This window comes from Gymnoscopelus braueri, assembly GCF_963280865.1.
Source record: "Gymnoscopelus braueri genome assembly, chromosome: 11".
Taxonomy (NCBI): domain Eukaryota; kingdom Metazoa; phylum Chordata; class Actinopteri; order Myctophiformes; family Myctophidae; genus Gymnoscopelus; species Gymnoscopelus braueri.
Genome location: NC_137613.1, coordinates 39,419,641 through 39,445,750, shown reverse-complemented (window position 1 = coordinate 39,445,750; position 26,110 = coordinate 39,419,641). Strand labels below are relative to the sequence as shown.

At 41.1% G+C, this 26,110-nt stretch overlaps 4 protein-coding genes across 8 annotated transcripts in view; 3 read left to right on the top strand and 1 right to left on the bottom strand.

Annotated features, from left to right (window-relative positions):
* akap9 (A kinase (PRKA) anchor protein 9) overlaps nucleotides 1-9,634 on the bottom strand; it is a 99,661-nt gene extending 90,027 nt beyond the window's left edge. For all 5 annotated transcript variants that reach the window (XM_080443046.1, XM_080443044.1, XM_080443045.1 and 2 more), the window contains exon 1: nucleotides 9,392-9,634. In XM_080443046.1, coding sequence (XP_080299172.1) covers nucleotides 9,392-9,439 — 48 coding nt within the window. In that variant the 5' untranslated portion in view covers nucleotides 9,440-9,634. The remainder of the gene's footprint in view (nucleotides 1-9,391) is intronic.
* LOC308094852 (zinc transporter ZIP6-like) lies at nucleotides 2,400-3,836 on the top strand (the record flags this gene model as incomplete). Its single annotated transcript, XM_080441678.1, has 1 exon — nucleotides 2,400-3,836. One exon carries the CDS (start codon nucleotides 2,400-2,402, stop codon nucleotides 3,834-3,836), a length of 1,437 nt encoding a protein of 478 aa, XP_080297804.1.
* Nucleotides 9,635-12,353: 2,719 nt separating the features above from the next.
* mterf1 (mitochondrial transcription termination factor 1) lies at nucleotides 12,354-15,165 on the top strand. The gene is made up of 2 exons (XM_080441456.1): nucleotides 12,354-12,447; nucleotides 13,827-15,165. Exon 2 carries the CDS (start codon nucleotides 13,867-13,869, stop codon nucleotides 15,028-15,030), a length of 1,164 nt encoding a protein of 387 aa, XP_080297582.1. The 5' UTR covers nucleotides 12,354-12,447; nucleotides 13,827-13,866; the 3' UTR covers nucleotides 15,031-15,165.
* A 592-nt stretch (nucleotides 15,166-15,757) lies between these two features.
* dus3l (dihydrouridine synthase 3-like) lies at nucleotides 15,758-26,110 on the top strand. Its single transcript, XM_080442447.1, has 19 exons — nucleotides 15,758-15,794; nucleotides 16,739-16,844; nucleotides 16,964-17,065; nucleotides 17,185-17,286; nucleotides 17,409-17,505; nucleotides 18,019-18,271; nucleotides 18,491-18,836; nucleotides 19,175-19,248; nucleotides 19,415-19,504; nucleotides 19,818-19,859; nucleotides 20,088-20,240; nucleotides 20,563-20,679; nucleotides 20,780-20,845; nucleotides 21,043-21,153; nucleotides 22,425-22,521; nucleotides 22,658-22,733; nucleotides 23,090-23,278; nucleotides 23,654-23,782; nucleotides 25,350-26,110. The coding sequence occupies exons 2-19, from the start codon at nucleotides 16,751-16,753 to the stop codon at nucleotides 25,420-25,422; spliced, it is 2,211 nt and encodes a 736-aa protein (XP_080298573.1). The 5' UTR covers nucleotides 15,758-15,794; nucleotides 16,739-16,750; the 3' UTR covers nucleotides 25,423-26,110.

The window sequence follows — 26,110 nt, the reverse complement described above, 5'->3', positions numbered from 1 at the left end:
ACTTCAGTGATGGCCTGGCAATAGGCGCTGCATTCACTGAAGGCTTGTCCAGTGGTCTCAGTACCTCTCTAGCGGTCTTCTGCCATGAATTGCCTCATGAACTGGGTGACTTTGCGACGCTGTTGAAGGCGGGTATGAAAGTTCGTCAGGCTATCCTCTACAATCTGTTGTCGGCCTCGCTTGCCTACGTGGGCATGGTGATTGGCATTGGTATTGGACACCACTATGAGAACATAGTCATATGGATCTTTCCTTTCACAGCTGGACTTTTTCTCTATGTGGCCCTGGTGGACATGCTACCAGATATAATACATAATGATAATGGGGACCAAGGCTTCAGTCAGTGTGGCTTCTGCCTGCTGCAGAATGGTGGCATATTGCTGGGTTTCTGCATCATGCTGCTTATCGCCATCTTTGAACCCAAACTCCAACTGGACCTGGGCTAATAATGAACAAAAGTGAAAGCTTGCTAGCTTGAATGACTGTCTCGTAACTGAAAGGTCCAACATCCTGTCTGTTTATAACAAGAGGAGGAAGTGCTGCATGAATCCAATGGCTAGCTCAACATCAAATGCTCTTTAGTGGAACAGGTAGGTCTGAAAATAAAGATCCAAGAAATCCTTGTTTGATTCTTTAAATCACCCAGTACTGATGAAAACAAGAAAGGAAAAAACTAAGGCACGTCTTCAGGAGACAAAAACGAACTTGTAGTTCGACTATTTTTGCTACTTTTGTGTGAAGTACGGCATTAATTTAAGAAAAAAGAAAAAAATACGGACATAAGGTGTCTGCCCAACAGTACATGCAATGTGGCCCTCTGGAGTCAGTGTGGAAATATAGTGGCCCTCTCCATCATCAAAGTTGCCCACCCCTGTGTTAAAGTGACAATCCAAAATGTTTGTACCAGCCATGGAAGGCATTCAACCCATCACTCAGGACTTTGCACATTAACATCAGAGGGCGCTACATAGGGATGTTAACAATTAATCTATAATCGATTAACTGCCATTAAGAGATTCTTCGATTTCGAAAAAATAGATTTTTTTTTGGGGGGGGCCTCTTTTTTGGGGGGGTTGGTGAAAGCTACAGGTATGTGTGTGATATCAAATGCGAGCTTACAATAATCACAGTAATCCTTTTGGAGAGAAATGAGACAGACTCCATAGAGCCCTGCAGAGGGGAGGTGTGTGTGTGTGTCTCTCCAGCTGATGCTCGTTGACGCTCGTTAATGTTATATACATCAAGGCAATTCGGTTTCTGCACACATTTTCGGTTTCGGACAAGAATTATCCTTTTGGTCCTAAAAAACGCTGCTTATCAATTAATCGAATAATTGGATCCCTAGCGCTACAGCAACTACAGAGTAGCGACTAGCAAGCACCAATAAATTATACATGGCCAAGAAATAATCCACAATAAGTGAACACACAAAAAATAAAAACTATAAGAAACTGTAAAACTAATCTTAATTTTTTTTTATCCAACTATTTTTTATATATTATGTTCTATCAATAAACATACTTTCTTTTCAAAAATGTTATAATCCTCTGGAATGGTGCTATAAACACTTTATAGCGGGAACTGCATCACTTTGAGGGAGGAATGTGTGCGAGGTGAGCTGCACTGACAATGTGGGTGACAGTTGATACTTTTATGACCACACAGACCAAGATCAAATTAGAACCGAAATTAGAACCAGAATTCCACACCGCTCCGGGCAATGAATCGGTTCATTTTTTAGATATTGCTGTAATGACAGATATGAATTTGGAGATATTGCTGCAATGACAACAATGAACCACAGGGGAAGTTACCATTACCAACAGGTTTGTGAAGCCAAGACGTCTTTAGTGGTCCTACAGACAAAAGTGGGAAGTTCAGGGAACTGTTTTTCATGAATCACGAATCCCCTACTCGGTTGATTCATTCATTGTCTCCACCAGGCCGAAGGCAGGGCCAGAGATTATGTTTTCGCCTGTGTGTGTGTGTGTGGGGGGGGGGGAAACTCCATAAGTGGAGATAACCGAAACATCCAGGACTGACATCATAGTCCCAGATTTGGGCATAACTGACATAGCCCACTCCGTATATGATATGCCTGACACTACCTGACGTCACCGTAGTGACATCAGGGCGCACAGCCAACAGTATGTGCTTCTGGTTGCTTGGCAACATGAATGTGTACAAAATACATATAAAGGCATGTATTGTGCAATGTGCCATGACGTTGAAGTGGTGGTTCATTTGGCCTTTCAAAAGGCAGGTCTCGATGGGATCTGAACCAGTCCAAGGTTCGAGGGTTAGGGAGGTTATAGATGTGAATCCTTTCCACCAAGCAGGTGTAATTATCATTCTTAACGCTGTTCAACAGAATAAAAAAAGGACACCACATCAGAATGATGGCTGATAAGAGGACATGGAGAGCCTCTCTGGCTGTGCTGTGGATTATTTCCGTTGTGGTACACAGCCAGAGAGAAGAACCCACTCAACAACAACAACATCTGGAGTCTATATTCAACCAGTACGGTGAGAACGGTAGCATGTCTCTGGAAAGTCTGGAGCGTCTCCTGCACAGTGCCGATCTGGACCGCATCAGGACGGTCATGGTTCAACACCATGAGCATGACCATACGCATGACCATGACCATGACAATCACCATCCGGATCCGGACCTCCCCCCAAGAAACTTCACCACAGCATGGGTGGGTGGCTTTGTGTCCGTCACAGTGATCAGTCTTGCATCTCTGCTGGGGGTATTCCTCATCCCTCTGATGAACCGCCCCTTCTTCAAGTACCTTCTCAGCTTCCTGGTTGCGTTGGCAGTGGGCACACTCTGTGGAGACGCTTTCCTTCACCTCATCCCCCATTCCCAAAGTGGTCACCACCACCACCATGACCATCACCTCCACAACGTCCATGAAGAGCATGAGGAGAGTCTTGACGGGGTGTGGAAGGGTCTGACGGTGTTGGCAGGAATCAACTTCATGTTGCTCACGGAACACTTGCTGACTATGGTAAAGATGTACAATGACAAGAAACACAACAACGGCGACACCTCAGTGACCTGCGACAGAATGGGCATCGGCGAAGAGGGGAAGGTGATGCTGGCACTGCCCCACCCGCCGCCGGTGTCAGTCGACATTGCCGCGACCCCCAGTTCTGCCTACACGGATGACTGCGAGAACAAGCCTCACTCCGACTTCCATAACACAGTGAAGGGTAACGCCGCGGGGCCCACGCATAAAAGTCACCACAAATACAACCACATCCTGAACCACCAACACTCCCAGAACCACCAGTCACACAGCCACCGCTACTCCCAGGAGCTCATCCAACAGGCTGGGATCAGCACTCTGGCCTGGATGGTTCTCATGGGAGACGGTCTGCACAACTTCAGTGATGGCCTGGCAATAGGCGCTGCATTCACTGAAGGCTTGTCCAGTGGTCTCAGTACCTCTCTAGCGGTCTTCTGCCATGAATTGCCTCATGAACTGGGTGACTTTGCGACGCTGTTGAAGGCGGGTATGAAAGTTCGTCAGGCTATCCTCTACAATCTGTTGTCGGCCTCGCTTGCCTACGTGGGCATGGTGATTGGCATTGGTATTGGACACCACTATGAGAACATAGTCATATGGATCTTTCCTTTCACAGCTGGACTTTTTCTCTATGTGGCCCTGGTGGACATGCTACCAGATATAATACATAATGATAATGGGGACCAAGGCTTCAGTCAGTGTGGCTTCTGCCTGCTGCAGAATGGTGGCATATTGCTGGGTTTCTGCATCATGCTGCTTATCGCCATCTTTGAACCCAAACTCCAACTGGACCTGGGCTAATAATGAACAAAAGTGAAAGCTTGCTAGCTTGAATGACTGTCTCGTAACTGAAAGGTCCAACATCCTGTCTGTTTATAACAAGAGGAGGAAGTGCTGCATGAATCCAATGGCTCGCTCAACATCAAATGCTCTTTAGTGGAACAGGTAGGTCTGAAAATAAAGATCCAAGAAATCCTTGTTTGATTCTTTAAATCACCCAGTACTGATGAAAACAAGAAAGGAAAAAACTAAGGCACGTCTTCAGGAGACAAAAACGAACTTGTAGTTCGACTATTTTTGCTACTTTTGTGTGAAGTACGGCATTAATTTAAGAAAAAAGAAAAAAATACGGACATAAGGTGTCTGCCCAACAGTACATGCAATGTGGCCCTCTGGAGTCAGTGTGGAAATATAGTGGCCCTCTCCATCATCAAAGTTGCCCACCCCTGTGTTAAAGTGACAATCCAAAATGTTTGTACCAGCCATGGAAGGCATTCAACCCATCACTCAGGACTTTGCACATTAACATCAGAGGGCGCTACATAGGGATGTTAACAATTAATCTATAATCGATTAACTGCCATTAAGAGATTCTTCGATTTCGAAAAAATAGATTTTTTTTTGGGGGGGTTGGTGAAAGCTACAGGTATGTGTGTGATATCAAATGCGAGCTTACAATAATCACAGTAATCCTTTTGGAGAGAAATGAGACAGACTCCATAGAGCCCTGCAGAGGGGAGGTGTGTGTGTGTGTGTCTCTCCAGCTGATGCTCGTTGACGCTCGTTAATGTTATATACATCAAGGCAATTCGGTTTCTGCACACATTTTCGGTTTCGGACAAGAATTATCCTTTTGGTCCTAAAAAACGCTGCTTATCAATTAATCGAATAATTGGATCCCTAGCGCTACAGCAACTACAGAGTAGCGACTAGCAAGCACCAATAAATTATACATGGCCAAGAAATAATCCACAATAAGTGAACACACAAAAAATAAAAACTATAAGAAACTGTAAAACTAATCTTAATTTTTTTTTATCCAACTATTTTTTATATATTATGTTCTATCAATAAACATACTTTCTTTTCAAAAATGTTATAATCCTCTGGAATGGTGCTATAAACACTTTATAGCGGGAACTGCATCACTTTGAGGGAGGAATGTGTGCGAGGTGAGCTGCACTGACAATGTGGGTGACAGTTGATACTTTTATGACCACACAGACCAAGATCAAATTAGAACCGAAATTAGAACCAGAATTCCACACCGCTCCGGGCAATGAATCGGTTCATTTTTTAGATATTGCTGTAATGACAGATATGAATTTGGAGATATTGCTGCAATGACAACAATGAACCACAGGGGAAGTTACCATTACCAACAGGTTTGTGAAGCCAAGACGTCTTTAGTGGTCCTACAGACAAAAGTGGGAAGTTCAGGGAACTGTTTTTCATGAATCACGAATCCCCTACTCGGTTGATTCATTCATTGTCTCCACCAGGCCGAAGGCAGGGCCAGAGATTATGTTTTCGCCTGTGTGTGTGTGTGGGGGGGGGAAACTCCATAAGTGGAGATAACCGAAACATCCAGGACTGACATCATAGTCCCAGATTTGGGCATAACTGACATAGCCCACTCCGTATATGATATGCCTGACATTACCTGACGTCACCGTAGTGACATCAGGGCGCACAGCCAACAGTATGTGCTTCTGGTTGCTTGGCAACATGAATGTGTACAAAATACATATAAAGGCATGTATTGTGCAATGTGCCATGACGTTGAAGTGGTGGTTCATTTGGCCTTTCAAAAGGCAGGTCTCGATGGGATCTGAACCAGTCCAAGGTTCGAGGGTTAAGGAGGTTATAGATGTGAATCCTTTCCACCAAGCAGGTGTAATTATCATTCTTAACGCTGTTCAACAGAATAAAAAAAGGACACCACATCAGAATGATGGCTGATAAGAGGACATGGAGAGCCTCTCTGGCTGTGCTGTGGATTCTTTCCGTTGTGGTACACAGCCAGAGAGAAGAACCCACTCAACAACAACAACATCTGGAGTCTATATTCAACCAGTACGGTGAGAACGGTAGCATGTCTCTGGAAAGTCTGGAGCGTCTCCTGCACAGTGCCGATCTGGACCGCATCAGGACGGTCATGGTTCAACACCATGAGCATGACCATACGCATGACCATGACAATCACCATCCGGATCCGGACCTCCCCCCAAGAAACTTCACCACAGCATGGGTGGGTGGCTTTGTGTCCGTCACAGTGATCAGTCTTGCATCTCTGCTGGGGGTATTCCTCATCCCTCTGATGAACCGCCCCTTCTTCAAGTACCTTCTCAGCTTCCTGGTTGCGTTGGCAGTGGGCACACTCTGTGGAGACGCTTTCCTTCACCTCATCCCCCATTCCCAAAGTGGTCACCACCACCACCATGACCATCACCTCCACAACGTCCATGAAGAGCATGAGGAGAGTCTTGACGGGGTGTGGAAGGGTCTGACGGTGTTGGCAGGAATCAACTTCATGTTGCTCACGGAACACTTGCTGACTATGGTAAAGATGTACAATGACAAGAAACACAACAACGGCGACACCTCAGTGACCTGCGACAGAATGGGCATCGGCGAAGAGGGGAAGGTGATGCTGGCACTGCCCCACCCGCCGCCGGTGTCAGTCGACATTGCCGCGACCCCCAGTTCTGCCTACACGGATGACTGCAACTATTACACGATTAGCGTAAAATGGATTGTGCACTCTGCCAGTAGGCCACCAAGAACATAATTCCAGAATATTTTTTCAAAACAGCCTCATGGTGGGCCAACAGTACACTAAAAAAATGTATGTGAAAACATTTGAGGTGAGAAATAGGCAATGCAGTAATAAACATGATTCGGCACTGCCTCTCTCTGTCTGCCTCGCAGTGCGCTACTGCGGACACAAGGCAGTCATTTTAACAATAGAGGTTGCAAAAAAGTAATTTCATGATGTCCAGTTAAGGGGTGCTGAAGAGAATGTCGGATTTCAGCAAAAAGAATACTGATTCAAACTAGTCTTTGAGATAATATATGGCCTTCCATAGACTGTGCTTTTTCACAAGGACAAGACACTGGAGAATCATCATGGCTTAGCCGGGCAAAACCAACTCTGCAATGCAATGTGCACTCATGCCACAGTGAAATGTGAAAATGACATCATGTCTGCACCTAATGGCCTGGAACAAAATACATTTTCTGCAGCATTATCAATATCTATGCAGTGAATCAAAATTTGCAAGTTGCTGTCCTGCAAGTAGGAATCGATAACATAAAGGGCGAGGTGTATCCTGAATTCCCTGCAGGAACAAAGAGAGGCCTTTTGTCAGCCCACATGCCAGAGCCATAGCCAAGGTAATGGCTTTGCTAATAGTATCTTCCCCACAGTGTAAATCGCAAAGCCCTAGCACCAACTCCACTATAAGCCCCCTAACAAACACATTTAACAAAGAACCAGCAGCCACAAATAAAAAGGTTGGGATCTTTTAATTGTAAAGACTAGAGGTTTGGGCCGTGAAGCGGCCCTCACATCTAGGCCCCATCAAAAGATACTGCAGCCAGAAAAAAGGAAAGCTGCTGTGGCTAAAATGTTAGGATGTAGTAGGAAATGTAGTTTCTTATTAACCGTACAATATGTAAGTACATTGAAGGCGGGGAAAGAAGCCTATATTATAGCCAGAGCTCTGATCAACAGTCTGTGGCAAGTTTCGGGGCAAATGGAGTGATCGTGTGTTGAGCAACCCCGGACATATTTTGGAGGTAATTTCAATTAAAGTAGTAGGATTATGTCCCTTTTACACGGACTGTGTTCAGAACAAGTGAAATTACAGCAGCATCACCAGGCCAATACAGACATGTCCATCAACAAGAGAACTAATCATTTGCCAGACAGTTTCTAAGATGTGTGCTGTTGTTGTTGTTTTTGTAGTAGAGGGATAAGATTAGATCAGATCAGATCAGTCAGATAAGGATCTGTCTTGGGTACCAAGCCGCTGCATTATACTGCATTCAAGTGTGTTGAACAAGACAAGTGTGTTGAACACACTTTTCAACAATATACACACATCATGGTACATAGATCATACGTAAATAAGCTAGATACCCTCAAGCATTAACATACTTAATTTCACATGTTGAGTCTGAGACAATTGTTAATTCATTCAAATTTAATCAAACCTGATAGTAAAACAACATCACAATATCTTCTTCGTTCCCTATCATAGAGTACCACTACTCTACTATAATCATACCTCTACTTGTTGCCATATAATCTTGATGATGGAGAATAGAATTAATGAATTATTGTAGTTCAGTCTGCACTTTGGCATTCTAAACCATCTGCTTGAAGGCAGCACCTCAGATTCTGGGTGCAGAATGTGTTGGATCGTTGTCATTGTTCATCATTTTTCATAAAAAGACTGAAAATAGTGATGTTATTTTTTCCCTTAGATATTCATGGCCTTTTGAATAAGATGTGTGAGAATAACAATCCCTTTCTAAATACCATGTCTAACATGTTAATTGTGGAATGCAAGTGTTTTGCATTCAAAGTTACATCCATCAGGTGTTACCAAGAAAACAATACTGACTGAACATTAAATCATGCACTTTCTTTGAGTAAGATTTATATTAATGCAGCTATTTCTCAAAGCTTGCAGAGCACCTCATTAATTTCCCAATAAGAACAAAGAGGCTGTGAATAGGCCAATACCCCAAATACAGCCCCAATCCACCACCAAATTTAAGCCTGAGGATGGAAGCAGCAGATTGATCATTCTGGGTGTGCATGGTTTTGTTCACACATTGAAACAAAGTTAAATTCCACGAGCCAACATTGTATTGCATTTGCATTTTGTTGTACTATATGTGTCAAAGTGTAAATACAAATGTTGTTGAACAGAATACTCATGAAGTAGTACTCATTCTCCATTATCTTTTCCTGATGGCCTATGGCAAGCTGACTTGTGTACTGTTTTGTATGACATTAGTTAGGGTAATGTTATGCTAATGTTATGGCCTAACTTGTGACACCGGTTGGTAAAGATTAGTGTAGTTAACCTTTAAAAAAAATACGTATTTTTCAGTGCCATGTGGGACAGGGTTTGTTAAAGCTAGTGGTGGCATGCCCTGGAAATCCTGTCACACAAGATTGTCCGCATACTCGCATGCCATTACCTATCAATCACAACACATATCTGCCTGGTTGGTTTGCTTGTGAGCTTCCTTACAATGAGAGAAGTTTAGGAAGAATCAAACATTAACAGTTGGCACACAGACAGCATCACAAAGGGAATGTGTCTGGCTACTAGCTAACCCAGCTGTCAGTGACCACCAGCACAGGAGACTCTGACAGCTGAGTGGGTTATGGGATGGGAGGGAGGGGGGCCCTGTAAAAACAGCTGACGGCCCAAAACATGAAACAATAAGTTGAGAGGAAGGCATGCAATGAGCTCTGCAACACTGTTTTTTACACACATGGAAAGGGTTGAAGTTGTGCATAGGGAGTTGTATTAGAGACTCAAGGTCTTCCATACCTTTGCTTTGCCGGCCTCCAGCTTCTTTTGCCTCTCCTCGTCTTCCATTGCCGTTGTTGTCCCTGTGGCTGAGACAAGAGGGAAATGGTTTCATGCGAAACGTCAGATAATAGTCCCAGAAGTGAGCGACAAAGCCGCCAGACGCCTGACTTCCAATTCGTTGAGTAGGACTACCAAAACAGAGCGATAGTGTCGCGTTACCGGGAGCTAGCTCCTTGGAACGCTCTCAACCCAGCCGCCATGTTTTCCACGTAAACACGAGACTGACTGGCTGGTGTGGTGACGTATCATAGGTGCCGCTTTAGCCACGCCTTCTCGGAATGTCAAACAAAACTTCATTCTTTAATCTAGCCTTTGTTTTCCCATGGCGTTCGTTTGTGTCAATTTGTTTATACAGCTACAGCTTGTGTGATTTTTATTTTATTTTTCCTGCACAGCATTGTTATGAATGACAGAATCCATAAATCTATCTATCTGGTAGGCAGAAGTGACATAACAAAAAAAAAAGCCTGGGTTTCCGAGGCTAGAAGTGACAAACCCTGCAGTCAAGGATCAGGAACACAGATGACACTTTAAAAAAAAGAAAAAGAATAATAATACAGTCACTCATCCAGAATTGGAGTACCAATGGCTTTAGAGAGGAGAGGAGAGAAGGTGGGAGGAGAGGAGAGGAGAGAAGATAAGGGAGGAGAGGAGGAGACTAGAAGAGGAGAGGAGAGGAGAGGGGAGAAAGGCTTCACGACACTGTATTTCATATTGCTTCATTTTCAACTACAGTGGTTTCCAACACAGATTGCCTATAGGCCTACATAGCCTAGATATAGAACTTAGTTTACAAATAGTTAAAACCCCATTAGGACCAGGCATACAAATGATAAATTCCCAATTCTTTCAGAGCTTGTATTGTCTAAAATGTCAGATTCTCAAAACAAAGTATATGATGTTACATGCATAAGATGGAGATACCACTGCCTGTTGTACCAAACTGCCTCATGAAGTTATTTTGAAACATACCAGTAGCAGCAGCAGCAGGAGAGGACGGCCTGTGTCTTCTGGAGACTGGAGCCGAACAGCTTATGGTCTGACAGATCTTGAATTCCACCCATCTTCTCTTTGACATCCTTACCAGTTTGAATACACCTATGAATACTTGTTGCTTGTACAGCTGCTTCAAAAGGAACTGCTGGCCATCTGAAAGTTTAGGCTCTTGAATTATTGATGCACCACAGGAGTACTGTGTCAGACACCCCAGCAGCTCTATACCATAAGAACCCAACAGATGGACCAGGACACAATTTCACCTATAATGTCAAGTTGTCAACATATGGACAAGCATGCACTGCCAGTCACAGTTCTCAAACTTTCTCAAGTGTTTTATATTTTTTATTTCAAGAACCCCCATTTTGGCATGCATTAGGCCACAGACCCCCATATCTCCCATAAACAAGAGTTGTCAGAGAAAGTCTAGACCTGATGTGATGCTCAGGGATTTGTTTCTTTATTGATTGGTTCTTCCAGATAAGTCACATTAAATTACATATTGCTACCATAGAACTTTACACGTTTAAAGCTGCACCACGTAACTTTCCTGTTCTACCCTGCGATTTTAACCCAAGACTCCTGCACAAGTGCTGATATTTCTTACCACTGAGCTAATAGAGCCTGCTCTGCCTCCTTGCTCTGGGGAGAAATTGAATTTTGAGGTCAACATTTGTGTCAAACCAAAGAAAATTACAGAATAGAGCTTTAAGTAGCAGAATAGGTTAGATGTTTGGGGCAGCCATCCTAAAGTGACCATCCTGAAATGGAAAGGTCCTACTTTCAATGCCAACAGACAGTATTAATGTGTCCTACGACATGATCTTTGTGTCATGTATTGACCCCCCCCCCCCCACACACACACACACACACACACACACACACACACACACACACACACACACACACACACACACACACACAAAAGAGAAAAGAAGCAAAACTACAGAAACATGTTAATGATAGTTGTGAATGATGGTATCATTAGTTAATGGCCTCAACAAATAATTGGTTCTACATCACATCCTTAACACATTCATAGACATTTAACAGTGCCATGTTTTAAGGAGGACAAAGTGTATTGGGATAAATAAGAAAACACGTTAATATTCCTATATCCCTCATTCATTCTAGACGACATAAGACACTGTGTTAACGGCAATGCAAGTAAAGTCCCATTTTAATATTGAAGATTGTACAGTGCTGTAATAAAATATTTATGAGTAGAGGCAGGGGCTCAGTGAGGAGAGTTTTTTGTGTGTGCCAGCTTGCGACCTCTGTGACAAACACAGCAGACAGCTGACTCAAGAGTCATCTGGCAATTGAGACACCGAGAAGTCTTTCATGAATAAACCATAAGCAACATTTACTGCTCATTGTCTAAAAAAAGACTTCTGGTATGATAGCTTTATACTTCACATTAGGGTTATGCTGGTGAATTGCAGATCCATTAATTTACACAAGGTATAATAATTATTATTTATGGCTGGACTAGGAGTCACTATATGTCTATATCATATCTCTATGTGAGATATGATGTAGCTTGTAGCTGTATGCAATGATCATTTTTCTTCATGTTGTCCAGGGCTTGGTGATGTACACAAGACAAGAACAAATTAAAATCAATTACATTATTCACAGTGAAGGAAATTAAATATACCATGCAATATAGTTCAAATGCTTCACAAAATAACCCTCAATTCATATATCGTAGCTTGCTGCCGATTTATCTTAATCTATCTTGATAATGTAATGATCCCTGATCTATTTCTGCCAAAGTTTATGCCTTTAACTTGAAGTGCTATATTGCCATCTAGTGGGGTAAACCAGAATAGTTTTTCAAACTCCACAGCAATAGAGGGCGCTAAATACAAGTCTTGGGATATAGTAAGATGCTGTAAATGTACTGTTGTAGTCGTCGTCGTTTACTTGATGGCACACTAGCACAGTTCATACTTCATACCGTCATTTGGGGTGAACTTATTTTTAACTCTATGGGGTGAAACGAAACACATGAGGTGAGTGAGTGTAATGTTGTTGTTCTATTCTTATTCATCACATTATTGAACTGCTTTAACAATATCAGACTAAACCTATTGTTATTACCCGGGATTAGGTAGACGAAACGGTGTAGCAAAATCTTATTCCACTTTCACTGTAAATTGACGCTAGAAGCTTTCACTGCAGACTGTTTAATCCTAGCCTTAGTTCAAGACTATCGTAGATGTATTTAATCGACTTTGACATTTTTATATCTACGAGAGTATCGCGACCCCCTCACCCCCACACCCCCAGTACGCCATGGGCTTGTACAAATTCAAAAATATAAGGTGCTGACCCGGTTGCCCCAAATGTTAACTAGCGGTCCGGAGTCTTTGTGCAATGTATTAGTCCATATTTTTCAATAAAGAAGTATTTTAATCCCTTCTGTGGCCGAACGCCATTCCCCCCTTGTTTACTTCCTGTTGACATTGAGTGTAATTTCGGGCTTTCACCGGATGCGTCTCGTCACTACCGCCCATTGGGAACTTCGGTCAGAACCGGCCACAGACGGCATTAAAACACGTCTTTATTGAATAATATGGACTAATACATTGCACAAGGACTCCGGCCCGCTAGTTAACATTTGGAGCAACCGGGTAAGCACCTTATATATTTTCTTTGTACGTGTACGGAGAAGTACGGGCTTTACTGGTGAAAGTCCAGGGCGCATTGGGGGGGGGTTGTCGCTAAGACTCTCGTAGATATAAAAATGTCAAAGTCAATAAAATACACGATAGTCTTGATCTAAGGCTAGTTTAATCCAAGCCTTTAATGATACAATTATGATTATCATTATTACAAAAGCAAATACTCGACTGGTTTTTAGACCTGACCCAAGACCCTGGCTGTGATGGTATCCATCCAAGCAGGAATTAAACCGTTATGCCCCTGGGCAGTAGAGGGAGGAGAATCAGCTGGGGGTCATCCTGGGATCTCAACCAACTCTGAGATTCCCTTGCATTTATATCGTTGGCTTTTTTTTTTGCAATGTCAGATTCGTCTGGAACCAGGCTAAGTCATCCTCCTGGTGATGTCAATACGAGACAGTCATATCCATAATATATGGAGTCCCAATATGCCCAAAGGCGGACTTAGATATGTCAGTTAGCTCCATATATGGAGTACTTAGCATTCAGTGATGTGGTCGGACGTAGTATCACGCAACTATGGCGATCTATCCAATGAACCTGTATGATGTGAAAGCCTTTTCTACATTATTATTACTCATTGTGATGGCAGCAGCCTTTACAGTTGGCTGTCCTCTGGTAGTATAGGACAATCGATTGTTTTTAAACGACTGCAATTACAAGTAGTGCCATTAACTGTGAACCATTGTTGTCATTTTCTCCCACAGATCATCATTGCCGTGGCTGTGACGGGCCTGCTCACGGAAAATGGCAGCATCACTTCGAATTAGGACATTCCTACATGTTCCTCGAGCATTGGCATTGAAATGCGTCTTTGGCCACCTTCCGGTACAGCTAACTTCCCCCTGCCTTCGTGGGCTTTGCACTGTAACTCCCAATAAGAGTACGCCAAAGTCTGTGGTTGGGTCAGAGAACAAATCGCTGCTTGACAACCTGAATGTTATGGGGGTGGATCTGAAGAAGGTACGGCAGCGACAGCCTGGGGTACTTCGGAGAAGCTTTACTAATGAGCAAGGTGTCGCTCAGTTCCTGCAGGGCAAAGGTGCCAGCAGCAGTGTGATCGCCAGCATCATATCTCGCTATCCCCGCTCCATCACTCGCTCAGACAGGCACTTGGAGCAGCAGTGGGGTCTGTGGAGAGCTTTCTTTGACAGTGATGAGGACATTATACGCGTCTTGGATCGCTCTCCTGAGGCCTTCTTCCGCTCCAGCGACAACAAGAATTTGGAAAGCAATATACAATTTCTGACCTCACTGGGACTTAGCTCCAAAGACCTTCACCGGCTACTGACCACAGCGCCACGGACCTTCTCCAACACTGTGAACCTCAACAAGCAAATGGTGGAGCTCCTGGAGGATGTTTGTACAGAACTCGGTGGGGAGGATCCAGCGCATTTTGCGAAAACCGTCATATCCAGAAATGTCTACATTCTCATCCGAAGCACAAAGAGAGTGAAGACAAACATTGACAACATTCAAACTTCTCTCAAGCTAAGCAACTCTGAACTTCTAGCTCTGCTGCAAGGTGCTGGGGCAGAAATCCTGGACCTCTCCAATGAGTATCTAAAGAATAACTTTGAAAGCCTTCAGCAGAAGATGGTCCTGCTTGGTGGTCGGAAAACTGATGTTAAAAAGCTTGTACTCACCTATCCAATGGTGCTGTTCATTGGGTCAAATACATTGAGCTCCAAACTGGACTGTCTACTAGAAGGAGGAATTACATTGAAGCAAATAGTGGAGAAGCCCAGAGTTCTAGAATTCAGCACAAAGAATATTACAGGGCGAATAGTAGAGTTGCAAAGGTTGGGGTATGACTTTGAAAGGAATGGTATTAACATCTTGGACCTGAGTCGAAAGCGATTTGATGCAAAGATAGAACGACTTACTGCTTCTGCTTCACCAGATGAGTGAATGTACTATGCCATGTTGGACAACGCAAGATAATGTGGCAGGTTTTGTTTTACATTGCTTCCAATTATGTCATAAGGGTTGGATGGATTGACATTAAAACTTGTGCGCTTAACACTGTTTCTGTTTCCTTGAATAACTTGACTGATTTAAAATAAAATAATCATTATTTCCTCTGGTGCTTCTCATCCACTTGTTTTTTAGCCATGCAGTGGCCAAATAAGACATTAACTACAAAATATTATGTCTCCTTCCATGAATTATTTTAAATGCCACGATAGAGGGAAATCGGGCAAATAACCTCGCATCACCAGGCTTTTCACCATGGGAGGTTTAGTTGAGATTTATATCAGAACCAGTGCAGTACTCACATTTTTACTTAGGTATCAATACTGCAATGTAGAAATACTCTGTTACAAGTAAAAGTCTGGGATTAAAAATGTACTGAGTAAATTGAGTTTTCAAATGTATAAAACTATTTTGAAAATAGCAGATCTACAAGCTCACAATGCATGTATGTTTTGTAATAGTAGAAGAAGAATTGCTGAAAATTGGATATACTCCAGTAAAGTAAAAAATACCTCATAATTGTACTTGAGTAAATGTACTTAGTTACACCACTGACCAGAACCAAGATTCCTTGATCAGAACATGAGTCGCTGTTCTCTTCCGCATGGAACCAATGTTTGGTACACGCGACACCACGGACTTTTAAAACAGTTGCGCAAGCACAACCCCACGCTGTGGTAATTTCCCCGAACATACAGGTATTTACAAGGAATACATTCTATTCCACATGGTCTATCATTAGTGTTTTGAAAAGCAGACATCCAATGTGTTGTTTAGATTATTGTTTGGTCTACAAAATGTCATGCAAACGTTAACATCGGCTTATTTACAAGAAGTAGCCTATGAGCTAACGTGGTGACCCGTCGTCAGTGGACAGTGGACACAGTACATTAACAAACATTAAAGCAATAATAAATTACCTTTAAATCAGACAATCTCAGTCTGCCCATGAACACTTACACAGTTAACGCATGCTTATGGTAGTTATTATGAATATAGCCTTCAACTATGTTGCTGCCTGCAATTCTCATGATGTTTATGAACATGATCCCAGTGTTTGAATACATAACTACTGCACTTAGGTTTGGGAAATATTTGTTAATAGACAACTTTATGTTCATATTGTAGCCTATAGTTGGTCCTCACTTGCTCATAAGATGTCTACAAGCTCTGTCTCAGAGAAGGCTGCTGTGGACAGTTCAGAAACCTGCCTACTGTACATGTGACATCATTGGTAGGCATGTTTGATCATTTCAAACAAGATTTAAAACTTTTTAAAATGCATTTAAAGAATGCAAGAACAATGGCTTCTATTTCAGCATGCTAAGTTAGCAGCATGCTGTACTATTTTTTATTAGCTTGGATTCCCATCAATGATGTCATTGTGTCTGAACTGTCCATAGTCTACCAATGAGACGCAGTGAGTAGACAGAAATTGTGCCTTCTTATAATAATGAGCATATACTTAAGTATGGAAGTTGAAAATGGATGAAGTACTCCTTTAATACCCTTGACAGTTGAATGCCAAATAATTCACGTATTATGTTTTATATTTATTTATCACACATTTGTAATGACATGCACTACATACCTACATGTTAAAAAAAAACATAAGGATACCATTATTTATCTGATATTTCAGAATAAAGGAGGAATGGAGAAAGACAGCGAGGGCGTAGAGAAAACGTCTCAAGAAGATGTTACGCGGACTGATAGGGTAGTGAAAGGCATAGCTGTCATTAAAAAAGGTATGTTTTATATTTCTTTATCACAAATTTGGAATGACATGGACTCAGCACATGACTTACATTTATCATACTTCATGTTAAAAAACAGATAAAGATACGTTTATTTTCTGATATTTCAGAAGAAGGAATGGAGAAAGACAGTGAGGGCGTAGAGAAAACGTCTCAAGAAGATGTTAGCTGGACTGATGGGGTTGTGAAAGGCATAGCTGTCATTAAAAAAGGTATATTTTATATTTCTTTATCACAAATTTGGAATGACATGGACTCAGCACATGACTTACATTTATCATACTTCATGTTAAAAAACAGATAAAGATACGTTTATTTTCTGATATTTCAGAAGAAGGAATGGAGAAAGACAGTGAGGGCGTAGAGAAAACGTCTCAAGAAGATGTTAGCTGGACTGATGGGGTTGTAAAAGGCATAGCTGTCATTAAAAAAGGTATTATGTTTTATATTTCTTTATCACAAATTTGGAATGTCATGCACTCAGCACATGACTCACATTTATCATACTTCATGTTAAAAAACAGATAAGGATACCTTTATTTTCTGATATTTCAGAAGAAGGAATGGAGAAAGACGGCGAGGGCGTAGAGAAAACATCTCAAGAAGATGTTAGCAAAGATGTTGCAAAAGGCATAGCTGTCATTAAAACTGAGTGAGTATGGTGCTTTCTGTCACTGTTGACAAAAATGAGTGTTCTTATTATATAGTTTGTTTAATAAATAGTGCTTATGGGGAGACCCTGTAAGATGGCTACATTATGGGATCTAAAAACATTTCCACTGACCCGTGCAAAATCAACCATGACTGTAAAAAATTAGATGTTCTGTATTCCAGTTGAATATCAAAGGGTGCCAACAAGTCTTATATTACATTAAAATTAATTATTAAATGATTTACTTCCCAATTCAGAGTCACTATCTGAACACATACACTACAGTAACTAGTTCATATGTTCTGGCTGTTAAGCTGTGCAAAGACTTACAGCTACAATAGTTGACATTGACTTATTGATAAGAAAGGCAATCATGTAACTACAACAAAAATAATGTACAACTGATGGTCGGCTAACTGTCCTAATCCTTGACACTTTGTTGTGAGCTTTTAATTACATGACATGCAGCTATACTGATGTGGTAATGTGCTATAATTGTTCTTATGCTTGCAGATTCATAACAACCAAAGACAAATTCCATGAATATGTAGATTCTAATGGAAAGGGCCCTAAAGGAGGAAAGGAGGAGGAGACAACAGAGGCACCTCTGGAGGAACCAGACGTGAAAAAACTCAAACTGGGTGCCGATGATGGAGATAAGGTGGGAAAGCCAGATAGCAAACGACTGCGGGGACAGAATAAATCAAGACCACACATGAAACCTAACAGCTATGATAACAAACGACTGTGTACATCAGTCATTCAGGTATGAAACCCAAACCATTAATATTTATACTTACTTGCACATAGTGTTGCACACAGAAAATAGCCGATCTACAATCAATGTCGTAGCATGATTCTTTGGGAGCTTGTAGATCGGATATTGTTGGTGTGTGGACACAGTGTGCAACAAAGTTTACCAAGCCCTTAAACCAGTGATAATTGATTTTCTCACACTTTTATTTTGTTTTATAAATCAATTTAGGAACGTGGGAATTGCTTATATGGAGACAAATGCAAATTTTTCCATGACATCGCGAAATACATGGCTGTCAAGCCTGCTGACATCGGCGAAAGCTGCTACCTCTACAACACCTATGGAAAGTGCTTCTATGGTCTGGCCTGCCGCTTCGCCAAGGCACACACTTCACCTGATTTCAAAAACATGGTGAATGAAGAACGCGTTAAGGCTTGTGAAGGCACGACTCCAGTGAAGAACACCTTGGATAGAGACCTCAAGAATCGACTCAGGAAGCGTTCGGTCTCCTTCAGGAAGTCAGCGGAGTACCTCAAAACAATTGCCAATGACAAGAATCAGGGAAAGCAGCATGGTATGAAGACAAAAGCCTCTGTCGTATGGGCTAATCATGTCCAAATCCCAGCTGACTAGCATTCACTAACAACTTACTGTATAAATGAATTAGTTGCTCTGAATTATGAGATTGTATATCTATTCCCTCTAGCATTGATTTGTGCGCATAAGATCTCCTGGTCATTTCATGAGACAAATCAATCCTTATTTCATACAAGTAGAACAAATGCTGGTGTAAAGGGATAAATAAGGTAGCCATGGCCATATGATGATTAAAGGCTATGGCATGATAAGATTCACGCAGGCTGTATATTCTCTGTTGACGCTGCTGATATTTCAATGCTTTGTCATGCTCAGGTAATACAGTTGAAATGTCCACTCAGAGTCCTGCTGGTGAGGAACTACATGCAACAACTGCACCAGAGATGCAGGTATGTTTCACTAGACACAGAGCCAAGTAGCCCGTAAAGCTGTTACATTTCCCAACTTTGCCAATAACACAATAACAAACAGCTGAGCTTATTAAGATGTCAATATGTTGGTGTCATCAGGCGTAATGCAACATTTGGGAATGGTTTCCTTTTTGACCAATCACAGGGCAGCCAGGATAAACCGGTTCTCATCAAGACTATTGGCCCCTTGACAGATGGCGATGTTATCAAGTTGCGGACCTGTGAAAAGAAGCAGGTATTTTTCATCCACCTCAACGTCCACAACATTTAATCAATGTTTCTTTGTCTGCACTCAATGATTTAATCAAATTCCATGCATTGCTAAATTGTCCATATTAACAAAGTACACAGTAAAATCCCCAGTGTTAATTTAACCCATTTGGTTTACAAATATATCCAAATGGACCTGTAATGGCCATTTGGTTTCATTTGTACATTTTCCGTTACAAATGGATAAAGATGAACACTCATTTTTGACTGTGTATGCACTATGCATGTTGTCTTTATTGTTTTCAATTATAGTAAATCTATTTCACACTTTCCACAAGGTGGACTTTCAAGACAAGCTCTATCTTGCTCCTCTAACAACAGTAAGTACTAATTTCTACTCATCCAGGTAATATATAAAGTTATTTAGATTTCAGCTCTTAAAAATATAGGTTATTAAGGTGATGGGCGTTTCTTTTGTCCAGACTGTAAAACAGGAATATTATATCTTGATGATTTATCAAATGGATAGAACGAAATTCATTATATGAACCACTTAAGCCTGATTTATCCCTAACATAGGGTTCAATCATTTTCTCTGTATCCCATAGTGTGGAAATCTACCTTTTCGTCGCATTTGCAAACGTTTTGGTGCTGACATCACCTGTGGAGAGATGGCCATGTGCACCAACCTACTACAGGGACAGGCCTCTGAGTGGGCCCTTCTGAAGAGGCATGAAAGTGAAGATGTCTTCGGCGTTCAGGTGGGATAATTTTAGGCTTTGTCCCTGTCTGAAACTCTTCATAATGGTCAGATAATTAGCAACGGTGTGTATGCGCTCCACAAAAAACATGTCCATAGAATAGTAAACAACAGTTGCATATATTTCACAGTGACAAAGCAAAATGGAGTATTTACTGAGGAACAGTAAATATAAATAAATTATCCACACAGGCATATATTATGAAAAAATATACATAATCTTTCTCTCTGATGGTGATTGAGTTCCAGTTTCCTTTCTTGGTATAAAAAAGGAAATTTATGTTTTACTGAGTGGAAATATTTTCCTGAATTGTGTCCTCTAGGTGGAGGGCTCCTTCCCAGACACAATGACAAGGTGTGCAGAGCTAATCAACGACAATGCTGACGTAGACTTTGTGGACATTAACTCTGGGTGTCCCATTGATCTTGTCTACAAAAAGGTAAAAGTCAAACATTTGGTGCTTGGTGTTGTTGCTTGGACAATATTAGCTGAAATGTTGGCTGATGTTGTGAGTTATGACATGATGTTTTCCCCTGTAGGGCGGAGGATGTGGTCTGATGACACGGACAAAAAAGTTTGAACAAATCATCAGAGGAATGAACTACGTAAGTAACCCTTTTATACAAGATGCACCTGTCATGGTGCTGGGAACACGTCGATTACGATTATTAGTATTATTCTTAATAATATTATTTCTACCCAGGTAAACATTTTGCATTGGAACAAAACAGATTTATTTCAGATTTGTTACTTTTCCATGCAAAGTTTAAAGCCAGCTGACAACACTTTTTCCTACCTTAAGGTCCTTGATGTACCTTTGACTGTCAAGATCCGTACTGGTGTTCATGAGAAGTGCAACGTGGCTCATAAACTCATCCCAGAGATGAAGAAATGGGGCGTATCCATGATCACGGTAGAGCTCTTATAGTATTATCAAAGCAGCTATTTGCTGTGATAATTTCTATCCTAGACAGAACATCTTGATTAGATAAACATCTTAATTTTGTTGAAATACTTTAGGTACAAACAGCTAATGTTTCTGATACACACTGTGCATTCTTCAGAGACAAACTAAAAGCTGAGACACAGACACAGACTGTTAGTCTTTTGCACGTTTATAAAGAATTTAAAGTGAATCATGTGTCCCAGTTCCTTCTATAGAACCCAACCAGTATATCGGTCTGGCTGATATATGATATAACGGCCATTATTTGCCATAATCTTACGACAAGGTATCTGCAATTATGGTGTTAAATGTTTTAACTACTTGAAACTTTACATCCCTATTTTGGAAATGCAAAAATTGAAGCAGCAGATTACTCCCCCCTGTCAGGTGATAAGAAGCGGCCTGCTCACTCCTCATGCATTGAAGGAAGCATGAGCTCAGGATTACAGCTTAGGCATTGGCACTGGGTAAAAAAAATCGTGAGGGGAAAAAAAAATTGCAGATTTTCAAGCTCACAACATGTTGCGTTTTGTTATAAGCTTGTAAATGGGTTTTTAGAAATATTTTGAATAGGACTTAACGACCGCTTAAACCCTCTATTCGTAGTAAAACAGACCTGAGTTGCAACTGTACTTGGACCGCTTTTTTCTGTCTACACCAAATCTCTTTGTCAAAAATAGCCGATCTACAAGCTCTCAACAGGTCACAACGCAAGCTTGTAGATCTGCTATTTTTGGTGAATGTTCGTCCCTGAATAGGGATGCTGGGGTTCGATACAAGTAGTTAAGTTGTTAAAGGGGTATTTCACTTTAAATCACTTCTGGGGTAATTTTAACTTCTACTCAGGCTTTTGTGTGCTCCCCACATTTTTTAAGTTGCTTGATTCAATATTTAGATATCTGATATTCATTTTATTATACCAGTCCCCTTCCTATTTAAACCCATTATAGCGTCAAACTTCTTCCAAAATCGAATCGGCATCAGACCCAAAGAATCTGGCATCGGTTAGGACTAATGCCTAACCAGTCTTTCAGAAGTGGCCGAGAGACCTGAGTGGCTGAAGTGAAAGATTCCATCAATCCTATCTTTAATTTATTTTGTTGCTGTGCTATGAGATGAGATGTATGTAGAGGGATATTGCTTTTCAACAGGACATTATATGAATCTAAATTCATTTACAGGGGTACCTCTTACAGGGTGTGGATGTGACGATATGTAACAATGTTTTGTTTTTCCAGCTTCATGGCCGATCCAGGGAGCAGCGCTACACAAAGTTAGCTGACTGGGACTATATCAACTCCTGTTCCAAACTGGCTAGCCCTCTTCCACTTTTTGGTACATGGGCTGTTCTAGATTATGAAGCTACAAATACTGTATATATCTGTAATAATCTGTTGAAATAGGAACTGGTCAATGTTTTGATTTATCTTGTCTTTGGACTATTGGACTTAACTGTTATTTGTTGTTCTAGGGAATGGAGATGTTTTGTCCTATGAAGATGCCATGAAAGCAAGAGAAACTGGAGTATCTGGCATAATGATTGCACGGTTGGTACTTAATTTTTTCATGCATTGGTAATATTTTGTCAAGTATATCATGGATAAATTACAGAAATTATGTATTTATTTATTTTGGCCTTGAATAACTACAGTGTAATGTATCATAATAATACAGACAATTTATGTAGCGCTTTTCTGAGTTCTCATCAGCAATTTAGTTCTTGTCATGCCATCTTTGTGGCAAATTCTGAAACTAAATATCTAATATTATACTTGCGAGCAGAATAACTCATAATTAACAAATGGCCAAAACATGACATTATGTACTTGTCAAACTAACTCAAAATTAGAAGATACATTTAGTCCCATGGTCCAAGTTGAACATTTTCTGCCATCTTCCATAGGGGTGCACTCATCAAGCCCTGGATCTTTACTGAAATCAAGGAGAGGCGGGACTGGGACATCTCATCCAGTGAGCGAATGGACGTCCTCAGGGATTTCACTAACTATGGCCTGGAACACTGGGGTTCAGACACACAAGGCCTGGAGAAGACCCGCAACTTCCTCTTGGAGTGGCTTTCATTTATGTGCAGGTGGGTTATCACTGTGAAATCTGGAATGTATGAATTCTTTTTTATTTTGCAGCAATGAGTAGTATTATTATGTTTCTGTATAGTGATGGAGTCCAGCAAGCAAATGAAAATGTAAGACAGCCTAAGACATGTCTGTGATCTTACTTTTTTGACAGATACTACACTGGAAGACATATAGTCTATCTCTAGCCATGAAGAATTATCCATTATAGTCTATCTCTAGCCATGAAGAATTATCCATCAAATAATGTTCAAATACAATTGTCTTGATGTACTAAACTAATGTTGCTATCGGTAATGTGACTTGAGAATCCTCTAGTCATCAATAGCCTGAGACCATCACACAATTTCTCTCTCTTACTATCTTGTGTATAGATACATACCCGTGGGGCTGTTGGAACGAGTGCCTCAAAGGATCAACGAGCGACCTCCCTTCTACATGGGCAGGGATTATCTAGAGTCTCTAATGGCTAGTCAACATGTTGATGACTGGGTAAAGATAAGGTAATAATATGAATACACAGGAAAATCTTGAATGGTAATGTAACTTTATGTAATTTTCTGTGTAGGAATAATAATCATCTGATGTTTTTATTTGTATAGCAACTTTAAATACATATAATGCAGCGCAAAGTGCTTAGATACAAATGTAAAGAGCAAAAAAGGAACAGTGTTTGTTAATTTAATATAAGTTGATGAGTATAGAATGTACATACATATAGTGAAATTTGGCTTCCAAACATGGTTTACAGTGAAAAAAGATAAAAAGGTACCAAATACCACACACAGATTTACATAAGATAAACAAATTACCAGAGCTCAATACTGTACAAACACAGACATAAACACTCACAGACTTCCTTATTGTCTCCGCCAGGCCGACAGGCATGGCGAACACTATGTTTTGCACCCTGTCCGTCCGTCTGTCCGTCCATCATTCTGTCAGTGAACAGCTAATCTCCGGCACCAGCGAACCTGTGCACACACAGTTCCTGGATGCCAGAGCAGAACCTCTGGCCCAACATGGGCCTGTTATAGCACCACCAGGAGGCCGATTTTTGCAAAACATTCTTTTGACAGTACTCCTACAGAATTTGTCCCAAAATCAAGCAAATCGGTACACATTATCTCTATAGTCATTAAACGAAACGGGTCTTTCAGATTTTTCATATTCCATCCTGATTGGTTAAGATTGGCTTCCAAAGTTTGCAGGAGTGCTCCGTTTTGATCTCTGTCCGTCATTGTCTCCGCCAGGCCGAAAGGCATGGCCGAGACTATGTTTTGCACCCTGTCCGTCTGTGTGTCCGTGTGTCCGTCTGTGGACAGCTAATCTCCGGCACCGTTGGCTTGGTCGCAGCGAAACTGTGCACACACACTCCCTGGATGCCAGAGCTGAACCTCTGCCCCAATTTTTTCACATGGGCCTGTTATAGTGCCACCAGGAGACCGATTTTTGCAAAACACATTTTTGACAGTACTCCTACAGAGTTTGTCCAAACATCACGCAATTCGGTACACAGTATCTCTATAGTCATTAAATGAAACGTGTCTTTCAGATTTTTCATATTCCATCCTGATTGGCTAAGATTGGCTTCCAAAGTTTGCAGGAGTGCTCCGTTTTGAACAAAATGCCTCAAATCATGAACACAGTGTGCGATTTTCAGTGAAATTTTGCACGCACATAAGCACTACGTTAAGGAACAAATACCACCCTTTTAAAATTGCCCTATTATAGCGCCACCAGGAGGCCAATTTTTGCACAAAAAAAAACTTTTATATTACTCCCACAAATTTTGTCCAAACATCACGCAAATCAGTACACATTATCTCTATTGTCGAGTGATCCAAGACGGATCCGTATTATTTTTCATATTCCATCCTGATTGGAGAATATTATGAATCAGAAAATTGCTGGCCCACAATAACCTGCCTGACCTGGCGGAGACCTGTGCTCCGAGGAGCACTTTTTCTAGTTACAATAGTTTTAACTTGCCAATTCACAGCAGCTCAACTTAACATGTACTAGATGGACATCACTGTAACCATTTTTATGTTTTACCCTTTTTTCCAGTGAGATGCTGCTTGGACCCGTACCAGGGAATTTCAACTTCCTGCCCAAACATAAAGCTAATGCCTACAAGTGATACCTATTCTCTATATGTGCAAACCAGGCTTACATTTTGTATTTCTTTTTAATAAATTGTTTGAGAGGAAAAGGCTAATTTAGAAATGAGAAAATCTGTGTTTTTTTTTTGGAAAATGTTTGGATATACGGTACTTAGTTTTTTGGCTATTGATTTTGTTCATAAAAAACATGTCCCAAAACATGTGTAACATGACGTGAAATATGTAACATGTTAAAATGTAGTGCTGCGCTGCACGAGCTGCGTGAGTGCGGACTAATTTATACAGGATGTATACAGGAAAGAACAGATCTACAAGCTGACAACACGATGCACCATGATACGTTGTTTGCTTGTAGATCTGTTATTTTTGTCACGTGACACCTTCACTCGAGTCTTTGGAGCATAGCACACTGGTGTAAGAGCCTCATTGCGCCGTATGATTGGTATAGGCCTGGAAATGAGGCAAACTACTTTGGAAAAGTTATAGAAAAGTATTGAAAATGCATCTTTAAAAATGTGTGGGAACTCTGTATTTATGATTTTTTTTCTATCAACTGTGGACAAAGAAAAAATAGGAAATTGTAAGGAAGGTTGAGATTGTTTAATATTTTATCTTGCTGAGCTAAAAGTAGTTGTATACACAAAAGTGGAAATACTGTATGGATACTTGAAAATATATGCAATAAAGCCTACTGTCACACTCAGA

What these genes read in the sequence shown, in the direction of transcription:
- mterf1 (XM_080441456.1), top strand. Translation starts at nt 13,867, where the DNA reads ATGGCAGCATCACTTCGAATTAGGACATTCCTACATGTTCCTCGAGCA.
- dus3l (XM_080442447.1), top strand. Translation starts at nt 16,751, where the DNA reads ATGGAGAAAGACAGCGAGGGCGTAGAGAAAACGTCTCAAGAAGATGTT. An exon ending in CATAGCTGTCATTAAAAAAG is followed by an intron (nt 17,287 to 17,408) that starts GTATTATGTTTT and finishes CTGATATTTCAG; the next exon opens with AAGAAGGAATGGAGAAAGAC. An exon ending in TCTGGCATAATGATTGCACG is followed by an intron (nt 22,734 to 23,089) that starts GTTGGTACTTAA and finishes CATCTTCCATAG; the next exon opens with GGGTGCACTCATCAAGCCCT.